Consider the following 11,940-nt stretch of genomic DNA (forward strand, 5'->3'; position numbering starts at 1 on the left):
GAGGAATTGTCTTTGCAGGCTGCTGATAGTCCATTTATCTTTAAGGGAACAGTGAATTTCTGGCCTGTCTTCCTGTCTGTGGTTACATGGCTTTTGTGTTTGAGTCAGCATTCGTGTGTTGCACAGAAGAGATAACATGCTTTGAAGCAGAACTTCCCAAAGTTATGGTTCATTTTCCATCTGAAATCAAAGTACTGAGGCCAATTCTTGTACACCCGTGCTTTGCCATTCCTGCTAGCAGTTTTTTGACTTCCCAGATTAGGTGTGTTGGGGGGAACTCTATTGTTACTTGTTTTAAATGCCTTGGCTTTTCTTATAGCCTGCCAATGTTTTGTGGTATCAGCATTTCCGTTGACCAATCCACCATTTCTAACATTTCATCAGGCCAAGTTCCGTTTTCTTTTTCCTTTTAAAAAAAAAAACAAAAAAAAAAACATGCGCGCATGCACAAAAAAATAAAAAAATACTGAAGTTTTCCATATCTGCTGTACGGAAAGGTAACAAAACAGACTAAAATGCCTTTGATCTTTGATACATGCAATTGTGGTTTCTTGAGTACAATGTCCTGTATTTTGTGAACTAAACTCAGGCTGGGACAGAAGCTGATCTGGATTGTCAAGAATCCAGTATAATAAGAAACTGGATGAGCTAAATGAACGTACTGATGTGAAAAAAGATGAAGTGGCTACAAAACAACAGATCAGACACCTGATGGTATCGCGCTAGGTTTTGTATTTGTGAAGTAAATGAAGAACATTTCACTGTTACGTTAGTAGGCAAGACAACTGATTTGGCATTGAGATTTTCTGTCTTCTTATGGAAAGTTTAAAGTATGCGTCTGTGATTATCACTCTTCAGCTTCCCGATTTTCTTTGACGTAGGACAGTATTTCATCTTGACAGTGATGAAACCGCTTCTTATGGTTTTCTTGCTTTGTTACTTACCTGCCAATTGCCTTTAAATCTTCAAATAAGAGACACTATAAGCCTCTCCCTCAGGGTGGGAAGGTTACCTTGCATACACATGCAAATTAAGGGAAAAAAAGCAGTTCCTAAAATGTAATGAGCTTCTTTTTTTGCAGTCACTCTGGACACAGGACCGATGCTTCCTGTACCCTGATGCACTGCAATATTTGCTTCACTGAGGTAGGTGCAATAAGCTACAGTCTTGCTTTCTACTTTAATGTGCAGTTTCATATTATTCACTCTTGAAAACCTTTGTCCCCCCCTTCAGTTCTCATTTCCATCTTCGTAATTGCTGCTTTCCAATGACTTACTTCATAGCTTTCCTTACAAGTCAACTCACCTAAAAGACTGTGAACAGTTATTACAAAAAAAAAAAAAAAAAAAAAGTTAATTGCAATGTCTGTTGTAACCATTTACAAGTTAATTGCAATGTCTGTTGTAACCATTTACATAATTTTCTTTGTGATGGAACAGTTCAAACGCTGGAGTGATGTACTCCATCTTTAGACTATATGTTATACAAGAAAGAGAAAGATTATTTGGATGTGGTTGTTCTTATTTTGTTTTATTTTTAATAATAGCATAGATTTAGACCTGCACTTAGCAGTCTATGACTGGCATCTCATTACTGGCATAACAGAGGTTTAAGTAGAAACAGTCTTGGTTTGCTTATTCATATAATCTCAGTTACTTGTGCAGGTTGTATTCAACTCTTGCCTACGCATTTTCTTTGCCTTCTGGAAATTCTTTTACTGATCATTCAGCAACATAACCATCTTCATTGATTTGTCAAGACTGTAGTTAACAGGGATTTTAAAAACAATTTTGTTAAAGCTTACAACATGAGTATTAAGCTCTTTTTCTCTGACCTGCTTTTGCTTTTCTAGATTTCTTAACTTTCTCTTCTTAGTTAACTAGCATCTACATCTAAGAATGACTGAACAAATCAAGTTTTTCTACTGCCACCTCTCACAGTTTTAAACCACTCCAAGATGTTCAGTGACTCAGCTTCACTTTCATGCAATATAATAGCTTTTCTTAAACCTAAGTGGTTCAATAATCGTATTACTATTGCTCCTTATTTCTTTTTTATTCAACTGTATCTCTGTCATTCTTAAACCATTTATTTCTTGCCTTTCTCATCAAGACTAGCTTTCCAAAGATCTAGCAAAGAGCTCAGGGCATATGTATAGGCTAGAAAAGAAAGGAGAAGGAAGTGCTTACTGTGACTTCCTTAAAAATGTCCTTTAACAAACAGAGTTGCTGTCTTATCCATTCTATTTATAATTTCCAGGAAATGGGGCAGAGTTATTCCAGTAAGATAATCATTGCCTTCTCAACCTAAGTCTATTTAACTGGTTATACCAGGAAAAGATTGCTCATTTGAAAGGGAAACGAAACTAAAATGCTGACATCATTCTGTAAAAGAAAATTGCATACAAAGCAGGAAGTTGATCAGGAAAGAAAAATGGTGATTTTGAGGGCATATAAATAAAGTGGGAACTTCAGTAGAGAATAAAAAGAACAAGGCTGAAATCAAAAAGGATGACAGAAATAGAAGAATATAAGCGCATACAGATCTCCTGTTTGAATAGTGGACTTTCTTAACTAAGCCACTATAAGAATGATGAAGCTGAATAATTTCTAGATTAGTAGAGGTAAGCATTTAGTGCAAACAAGTATAGGCTGATGCCTTTGTATCCATCCAGCTCAGTACTGTTTCCTGACTCAGAGATTCTTCAGTACAGACAAAAAACCTGGGGAGGTGCCTACTAATTTCTTCTCTGTTTTCTAACTACAGAATGCCTCCACTCCTGGTTAACAGCAGTTCACATGAACAGGATGCTATATATTATGCACCAGAATCCATTGGCTCCCTGGTTATCTTCATCCTCGTTTTCATCATAGGTATCCCAGGCAATGGGTTGGTTATCTGGGTAGCTGGTTTGAAAATGAAGAGGTCTGTGAACATCATCTGGTTCCTAAACCTTGCTGTGGCTGACTTCATGTGCTGCTTGTCTCTGCCATTCTTCATTGTTCACTTGTTCCTCAACGAACACTGGCCATATGGTTGGTTTCTCTGTAAAGTCATCCCATCAGTCATAATCTTCACCATGTTTGCTAGTGTTTTCCTACTTATGGTGATCAGCATCGACCGGTGCCTCCTAGTGATGAAACCCGTCTGGTGTCAAAATCATCGAACAATTAAGTTTATTTCACTACTATGCAGTGGCATTTGGATCCTAGCCTTTATTTTCTGCTGTCCTGTCTTTCACTACCGCAACACGATCACTGATGGTGGAAAAACTGAGTGTGGGTACAATTTTGGAGATTATGAAATACTAGAATATATGGATGACAGCGATCCTGTAACTGGGTTATTGGAAGAATACTCACCTTTAGTACCAGCTGTCACATATATTGGCACCATCTTTGCTCATCAGCCTACTGATAGTTATAGTTACCTAGATTTTCAAGCAAACAGCATATCCACCAACAAAGGCATAATTGCAGAAGCTCACCTTTCTCATGCCACTGTAGATGTGAACTCCTTGTTAAATTCGACTGCCTATCCTGACATCAGGCTATTGGAATCTCAGAGTGATCTACCTAATACCAACTTGCCTGTACCATCCAACAGTGACTTCAATTTAAAGCTACTTGATCCTCCTCTTGATTTGCTTGATTTTGACAGTGTCTTCAGTGGTAATGATTATGCCATGCCCTTTCCTTTAACTGTAATAACTATTACTAGGGCTGTCTTTGGCTTCATACTTCCCTTCTGCATAATGGCAGTTTGCTATGCCCTTATTGCTTTCAGGATGCGTGCAAGTAATTATCGTAAGCCACAAAGCAAGATGCTGAGAACTATCATTCTTGTGGTAGTTGCATTTTTTGTCTGCTGGGCTCCCTACCATATAGTTGGGATTCTGTCCCTTGTGGCTACTCCTGGTACAGAACTGAAGGAATCACTGATCCTCTGGGATCACCTCTCTGTAGCACTCGCATATGCTAACAGCTGCATCAACCCTCTGTTGTACGTTTTTGTGGGGCGGGACTTCAGGGCAAAGGCAAGGCAGTCACTGCAAGGAGTCTTGGAAGGAGTCTTTACTGAGGAACCAACATGTTCAAGCCCTTACTCTGCTGACAGAAGCAAGACTTCAAAAGATAAGGATGTTAGTACCACAGTCTAATGCAGGACTTCCCATCATTACTGCAGAAAGAATTCTGTACATCAACAACTCTCCACTTTTTTTTGCTTTAACACATCTGATTACTGAACAGAACTGCACACAGGGCACAGTGATGGTTCACATCAGATCTGCTAATCTGCTTTATATCCTACTATAGCAAGATGGGAAGTTGGAAATACTAAGAGTAATCTCTTGTGAAAGTAATCTCTTGTGAAGCAAGAGACCCAGCATACGTTAAAGAGTAAAGAAGGCTTGCAGAATGGTTTGTAGTGCAGTCATGTATTTCAATTTCTGAACTGCTGAATAACAAAATAATCAGTTATTCGCATAAGTCTATTAAAGATGTTCTGCATCTCCTGTCTCTGATAAAATGCAGGTGAAACCAACACTGATGTCTCTCCTCTGACTATACTTGGTTCTGAAATTTTTTTTTTCTGAAGATACTTAGAGAGAGAAGTGCTACATTTTACTACAGCATTGCATAGGAACAACACATACTCCAGTCAGCTGCACTGAACTGATTTTCATTCTCTGGTAGATGTACAAGGTATCATTTTTATCCCAGGAAATACATCATTGTACAGTGGTAACTGCACTAATTCTCATGCTGTAACTATGTTCATTAATATGTACTCACTGGCTCCTCAGCACTCCTACCATTAGCGTCCTAAACTTTCCTTTAAGGTGGTGTTTGAGGCTGCCCAAATATTCCTACTGTATTTTAGCTTACTGCAAGCAGAATTTGAGGAGCTTCTCAGCCACAATGTAGTTTTCACAGCTTTTCTGGCCAAGATGAAAGTTGAAGGATGCACTGGTCTCAGTGCTGGGAAAACAGACAGCTGTTAGGACTTCTGACTCTTGATAACCAGAAAAGTCTCAGTTGCAATGTACACTTAAGTGGAGGCTGTTAATTTAGTAATGTCCACACCCAAATTTTCTTTTCAAGGTAACTGGTAAACAGGAACCAAGCCCACATGCTAGACGCAGCCAAAAGAAATGCAATACTGGCATGAAAGTGTCAAACCGTAAACACTTTTATTTAAGAAAGCATGCACAAAAATAAATTTGTGATACCTCTCTGCCTGACCCTTGACACAAAGCACTGTGGGTTGCTACTGTGGAGCTGTAAGAACTCTGCATGGCAGGTTTGATTCCCTTCACTCCCCACAGCTGGTATCAGTGCAGAGACCCAAATAGGCAACCCAATGCCTTCCCATCCACTGGCAATTTACATGTAATTCAGGGGCAGAGGAATGAGTCACAAGATTTGACATGTATTTACATATGCAAGTGATGGTTGTAATGGATGGATGCAAGTAATACGCAGATGATGTAAATATGCAAAATGTGGGCACAAGTGTTCGTGGAAGGAGTCATCTTTCTTTTTTCTTCCAGCGGTTTCAGATTTCCATGGGCCCAGCTCTGCAATATGATCTGCAAAGCGCTAACTGGCACCAACTACAGGTTGTTTTTGGTGCCACATTCCACAGAAACCCAATCACACATGCTTCCAAGCTGCATCGTTACCATCCCGAATTGGAGGCAGCACAGACAACAGCTAACTCCATGCTAAAGTTGGCTCTGGGATCCCTCATTCCTCATACTCAGTGATATCCCCACCCAACACACACACATAAAAAAGAAAAAAAAAAAAAAGAAATATCCCACTTCCACCTCTTTCCTTCAGTCAGAATAGAGGTTTTTACCTTCTTTGCCCCAGGTTTGTCAAAGCCACCATGCTGTTTTATTTCTGTTTTGTTCCCCTTACTGATAAACAAGGAATAAAAGTTGGGATGGGCTTTACAAAATACTAAAATGAAACAAGAGGTTTGACAGAACACAACTGTACAAGAAAAAAAAAACAAGAGAGGGAACAGAGGATACAGGTTAGGGAAGGAAGAATTTTGGCACACACTCCTGTATCTTTTTTGCTTTCCTGATTTGCTAGCAGAAACAATTAATTGGGGTTTACACTCTATTCCATCATCCCCTCCAGGTGAACTGCAAGGAGTCTGAACCCTCCTCCCCCCCCCAGACCCCTTTTTCTATACTATACATGATACATGCTTTACAGTTACCTCTTACCTGGGTGATTATATCCTTGAGAGTCCAGGGTAGAAATCAGACACGATGGAGTTGGATCAGAGAAGAGATGAGGAGGCCGGGGTGCCCTTGACCATAGGATTTCTCTGTGGAATGAAATGAAACAAGCTGTTAATGGTCTAGACAGCTGTCTTGATCCTGACTAGTTTGCATTTCAGCCATAGAGCAGCTCACTCTAACCTGCAGAATACTGAGATGTTCAGTCGCCTGTCCTAACCAAAAGCTACAGCTTGGTCAAGAATCTCATTCTTGGCACCTGCAGAAGTTTCTCTTATTATTTTGAAGGACATTTTTTCATCCTTATTCAGAAATACCAGAAGATGGCTCAAAGTTTATTTTTTACTGTGCTGTGCTAACTCAAGTTATGGCAGATAGCTGTACGCACTTTGATACACTGGCTAAACATAGTCCTGTGAGCAGCAAAAAATATACAGACTTGTTTCTGTTTTGATAAAGGAGTTTTAGAACAGGTTTCAAGATTGCTGAAAGAAATAATCAAATTTTTGCTATACTTACAACTCCACTTTCATTCAACATAAATATATTTTTCAGATTGAATATGTAGAGTTGAAGTCAGACATTCAACGTAAAAATGGGGTAATGGCTCTTTATCAGACTTTTTCAAGAGGAAAATATCCCTCTCTTCACAATCACTCTCTATTCATGTCATTTCTTTGGGCAGTGTGCACATTTGTGAACAACTGCTGTCAAGAATGAGGCACTAGAAGAATAAAATTTCATCAAAAATCTCTGATGAGCACCTTGAGAACTCACTACGAATTGTGACCACGGCCACTGAACCAGACTGATGTGTTAGTTTGAAAAAACAAAGTGACATATACCATTAGTTTTATGCTTTTGTTGCTCTCTTTTTAAAACTGTACCAATAGAAGTATTAAAAATTAAAATTCGTTTTGTTACTTATTTATTAACTATATTATATATTTTATATTGGCTGCTCCAAAAGTAATGCCTCTTGTTTTATTATGTTGGCCCATGACATCAGATACATACATTGGTGGTATGGCAGTAGAGACTGACCCCTCCTACCAATATTCCATTACATTTTGTTGTCATGAAACGTGTAGCAGTGGAGTGGCAGTTTGACAGAGTGATGTTTGACAAAGAAGTGCATATGAAGCAAGGGAATACCATTGAATTCCTCCATATGGAAAGAAAGGCAGCCAGTGATATTTGTCATTGTTTGCTGAATGTTTAGGGAGGTAAAACCATATATATGAGCACAGTGAGGTGGTGGGTGGTGCATTTCAGCAGTGGTGACAGTGACAGTGAGTCACCTCAGCTGCTGCCAGTTTTGAGGAACATGGCTTGCAGGCTCTTATTTACTGATGGTGAAAATATGTAGCTAATAGTGGCAAGTATGGTACAAATTATTCTTCTGTAGCTGAGAATTTTCTCTATCAAGCAGAGTTACTGTACTCATCGTATCTATTGTAATTTCCATGGAAATACATAAGAGGCATTACTTACAGAGCAACCTATGAATATGCAGCCCAAAACAATTCCTCTTCAGCCAGTGAGGCCTAGACAAGCCACAAAGTTGGAAACACATGACTTAAGCTGTCTGGATACAGGATGTAAACTCATGACCTAAGCTGTCTGGATCCAGGATGTAATCTTGAAGAAGTCAAGGAAACATGTACTTTGATGCTTTTGCAATGTAAGCAAATTAAAATTTTCTTGGCAAAAGGCTCTTGGCTTATGCACTTCATTTCCAGTTTTCATAGCCCATCCAGCTGCTGAGGATTATTGCAGACGCTGCAACAAATTGATAACCACTGCAGATGAAGCCTTCAAAGAAAAAGTTCAGGTTGCTTGGCATGTTTATTGACTATATATCTGTTATCTACAGCAGCTGCATCCTCATAGAATAAATGCATTCAGATTTTAATTGTACAGAGATAGCTGAATTTTTAGGCAGGAGTGGAGAAGTATGAATGCAAAAATATGGAAGATCATATGGATATGCAGAATATGCCTACAGTTTCTTAAGGAAAGGAAATTGGATATAGTAACTCAAAATCCATTTCAAAACAGAAGAGCTTTTCTTCTGAGCATTCACTGACTATAATGCAATTAAAAACATTTAAGATTTTGATTATGTAGTATTTAATGTTTTGGGGAATAAAAATCTTTTTGTCCTTGCTTTGACATTTTGAACAAGAGTAGCCATGAACAGAAATTCACACTTGAATCTACAGATGATACAATTTTCTTTTCTTGACATTTTTCCTTTACATAAAATTACAACTTTCAAATAGCTAGGCCAAACCACATTTCAGAATATAAATAGGCCTTAATCACACAGAAAGTCAGTCCCTCTCCTTCTAGCTTCTTAATTTCCTGTGGTAGCAAAAGCCTTCCCATACAGGATTCTTCCAGGCTGGTTTTCAATTAGTCTTCTCTGGCTACCCAACTGTTTGTGCAATGGAGAGGAAGAATCCTTCAGTTATTAATGAGGAAAAGCACTCCATAAAATAAAACGGCCCAAGTTTAGTCTTCAAAAAGAAGGCAGAGAAGACAGTCATTAATCAAAGTTAAATTTGAAGAGTACTTTTTATGTGGAAAAATGTCAAAGCTCTGTAATCCGCTCACTCTCAAGAAGGTGGAGTAAAATACCTGATTAAGACTGAACAGCACAGTTTCATGAAAATTTTCTTCAGGAAGGCAAAAGAAGGGGAAACTGAAACCATGGGGGAAAAGCTGATATCTTGTGTGATATTAGCTAAGTGGGAATTAAGCCTTTGTCCCATCCCGTTCCCTGGTTTGTTTCATCCAGTGAGAAGACAATGACTAATGTGTACTTCACTGACTCAGATTAGGTGCACCAAAACAACCTATTATGTGTATTCTGAGCAAGCTCTTGCGTATGATCACATATATTTTAAGCAAACAATGTATTAGCTTATTAACTAGTCATTATTCCAGGGGGAGGGGGGTTGCAAGCTGAGGAGTCTCAGGCCAGCTGAAGACAGCTCTGAAACTCTCCTCCAGTGTCATGACTTACACGCCTTTTACATGTGATTTGCCATGAGAAGTAAGGAGGTTTGGACTATTACAAGTTATGCAAGCTGAGATAAAGATGGGGGTATGAAAAACACATGACTTTGCAGAAAAGCAGAGAAACATTCATTTCCTTGAGACCTCAATTTCAGTTCCCAAAGACATGAGAAGTTGTTCCTAGGTTAGTGAAGGGAAGGGAAGGGAAGGGAAGGGAAGCAATAATTGAATTTTTTATACTTTCTCATGCTAGAAGTGTTTCTGGTCATCCTTCCAGAGGAAAAGTCTTACATGTACGTAAGTCTTCAGTTGTGTCACTCGTGTATTCTCTATTGCAATTTAGACATACTCATGCATAAAGGGGTGCCACACGCTTGGAGAAATGAATAAATAAAAACAGATAGAAACAGCTATGGGAGTCCCACAGGGATGCATCATATTAACTTTTTTCATTTTCCATTAGTCTGAAAAATGATGCTGAGGTTGCTTTTCTTGGGAGCACAGATAGAAATTCCAACTTGAAAAAGCCATTCTATGGAGACATCAGCTAGTGCTTTTATAACTGAGTTACATACGTCAAATGGCAGTAGAAAAAAGAGTTCATTTCTCTGTTGATGAATGATAACAGAGATTTGCAAGCATGTTACTTTTTCTGTACATACATATCACCCACAACTCAGCAGAGTTTTCTGTAATTTACGATCACTTGTTTCCTTCCCTCATTAAACTACATACCTCTGTATTCTACCCTTAGGATATAATCTCTTGACTTCAGTGTTTTTAAACACTATATACCACAAAATATATAAGAGGCCTGAAGCAGAGGAAATACTGTGATCTTTCGTATCTCAGTTGTGATGTGGCTGGTTCATGCAGAAAGGTCGAGGTCCCTGCCAGTGGCTGATAGCAGTAAGCCGACCCTGCTTCTTCATGGAAACTGCTCACAGAGATTGCCAAACACAGAGGAAAATCTATGGCTTTCAGGTGACAGTACTCTAATTTGTCTGAAAACATTGCAGCATCTAAAACCAGACACTAGTTTCCCAGAATTTCACATGGATGTAGATTTCCACACTGTCTGTTTCCTAAACCACAGTTCCAGGAACTACACCCTCCCACTTCTGCAGAAGAATAAGAGAAGGGGAGGCATCCTATGTGAATCATATTATCATGCACCACATTTGTCTCGTTATATGTGCTGATATAAGGACTTTCCATTGGTGTTTTCAGCTATATACATGTAATCCCTCATGCTGTGCACTTCAACAAACTTAATTTAAATTAAAATGTGCTTTTAAAAAATCATCATATCACAATTTAAGGATTGGGGGGGATGGGGGTGGGGGAGAGTGGGGGGGAGGTGGGGGGTGAATATTTCCTTTTAGCTAGCATCTGTATTTGCCTGCCTTACTGAATAGTATTAACTTATCATTTGAATTTTAAATTCTGGCCATTGGATGCTTTTACAACCTGTGTTCTTTCAAAAAGCTTTTCAAATTAGTTGCTCTCTGCAAGGCTGGTGCAGACCATGATGGAGGACATCTGTGCTGAAGGACTAGACCTCTCATGTCTATTAGTTGGTGAAATGTCAGGTGAGTGTGAGGACAGAAGAGGTAAAGCTGAAAATAAGACAGAAGTCCTCATCTTCCTCCAGTCAGGCCTGGCTGCCTCCCAGTGACTGCCCTTGTAATTAAGGCAGTCTTCTAGATGTCAGAAATACTGTGTGTGCAAGATATTTTTATATTTAAAGGACGGGCTGTTGTGGGCCATTTACGTTCTGTGAATTTAAAGCAAGTGGAAGGAATCAGGAGGAGGATAGACCCACAATATGCCCCAGGCTTAAACCTGACTGTGGCTTTGTTCTGGGAAATTTCCAGAGGTAAATTATCAAAGATATTCCTGAATCACAGAAAACTTGGATCCAAAAGTAAAAAAAAAAAAACGTTCATTAAAATCAGCTTTGATTTGTCTGGGACCTCTCTGTTTTGATGCTGATCTGTCTTACCTGTCTTCTTAGTGTGAAAAAACAGCAGCACAGATTCCCTGACATCAGCTTTGAGCCTAATAATTCTTGAACTATTGACTAATTTACTCGATAGATTTCATACTGTTTTTGAAAGACTTATCTCTGAATGTCATTTTTTACTTTCCTTATAGCTCTGCCAGATAAGTGCTAGAGGAGCTCCCAACAAATTTATTGGAAGTAAAAGCAATTACTGTTAGCAAACAGCCTTCAAAGAAACATATGTTCGTCCAATTTAGTCCTGCCTGTGTTGTGTATCTGAAGTTAGAATATATTTTCACTGGAGAAGAGCTTACACTGTTACATCAGTCAGAGGACTGTAGCAGGATACTGCCAGCCAAGAAAATGTAATTTTTTTAATGTGGACACCTCTTGGCTGTTTGAGGCGAGTGATGCAGCTCCTCTAGGAAGAAATACATATTAAAATGAAAGGTCAGCCTAAACACTTCAATTATGATCCCTCCTTCCATGGAAGCGTTGCATTTCATCTTATATTAAGAGTTTTAAGATCTTCCTTTATAAAGCGTGCATCTCAAAGAATCATTGTGTGTTTCCCTCCGAATGAATGAAATGTAATGCATCCACAGAGAAAAACTTGCTGTCTCCATTTCCACAGAACCAGGTCAATGTTTCC

The 11,940-nt window shown here is 38.9% G+C and overlaps 1 protein-coding gene across 3 annotated transcripts; it reads left to right on the forward strand.

Moving 5' to 3' along the window:
* Positions 1-243: 243 nt before the first annotated feature.
* Positions 244-6,205, forward strand: LOC122169199 (C3a anaphylatoxin chemotactic receptor-like). Of its 3 annotated transcripts, none has more exons than XM_042835150.1 (3): positions 244-262; positions 1,082-1,145; positions 2,767-6,205. In XM_042835150.1, the coding sequence occupies exon 3, from the start codon at positions 2,768-2,770 to the stop codon at positions 4,157-4,159; it is 1,392 nt and encodes a 463-aa protein (XP_042691084.1). In that variant the 5' UTR covers positions 244-262; positions 1,082-1,145; position 2,767; the 3' UTR covers positions 4,160-6,205. The 3 variants fall into 3 exon arrangements, with proteins under 3 accessions (XP_042691084.1, XP_042691085.1, XP_042691083.1); XM_042835151.1 differs by lacking the exon at positions 244-262 and adding an exon at positions 479-497; XM_042835149.1 differs by lacking the exon at positions 244-262 and adding an exon at positions 931-999.
* The last annotated feature ends 5,735 nt before the right edge of the window (positions 6,206-11,940 follow it).

The sequence above is a fragment of the Centrocercus urophasianus genome, unplaced genomic scaffold (assembly GCF_019232065.1).
Source record: "Centrocercus urophasianus isolate 14NV4802_14NV808 unplaced genomic scaffold, USGS_Curo_1.0 seq_5, whole genome shotgun sequence".
NCBI lineage: Eukaryota > Metazoa > Chordata > Aves > Galliformes > Phasianidae > Centrocercus > Centrocercus urophasianus.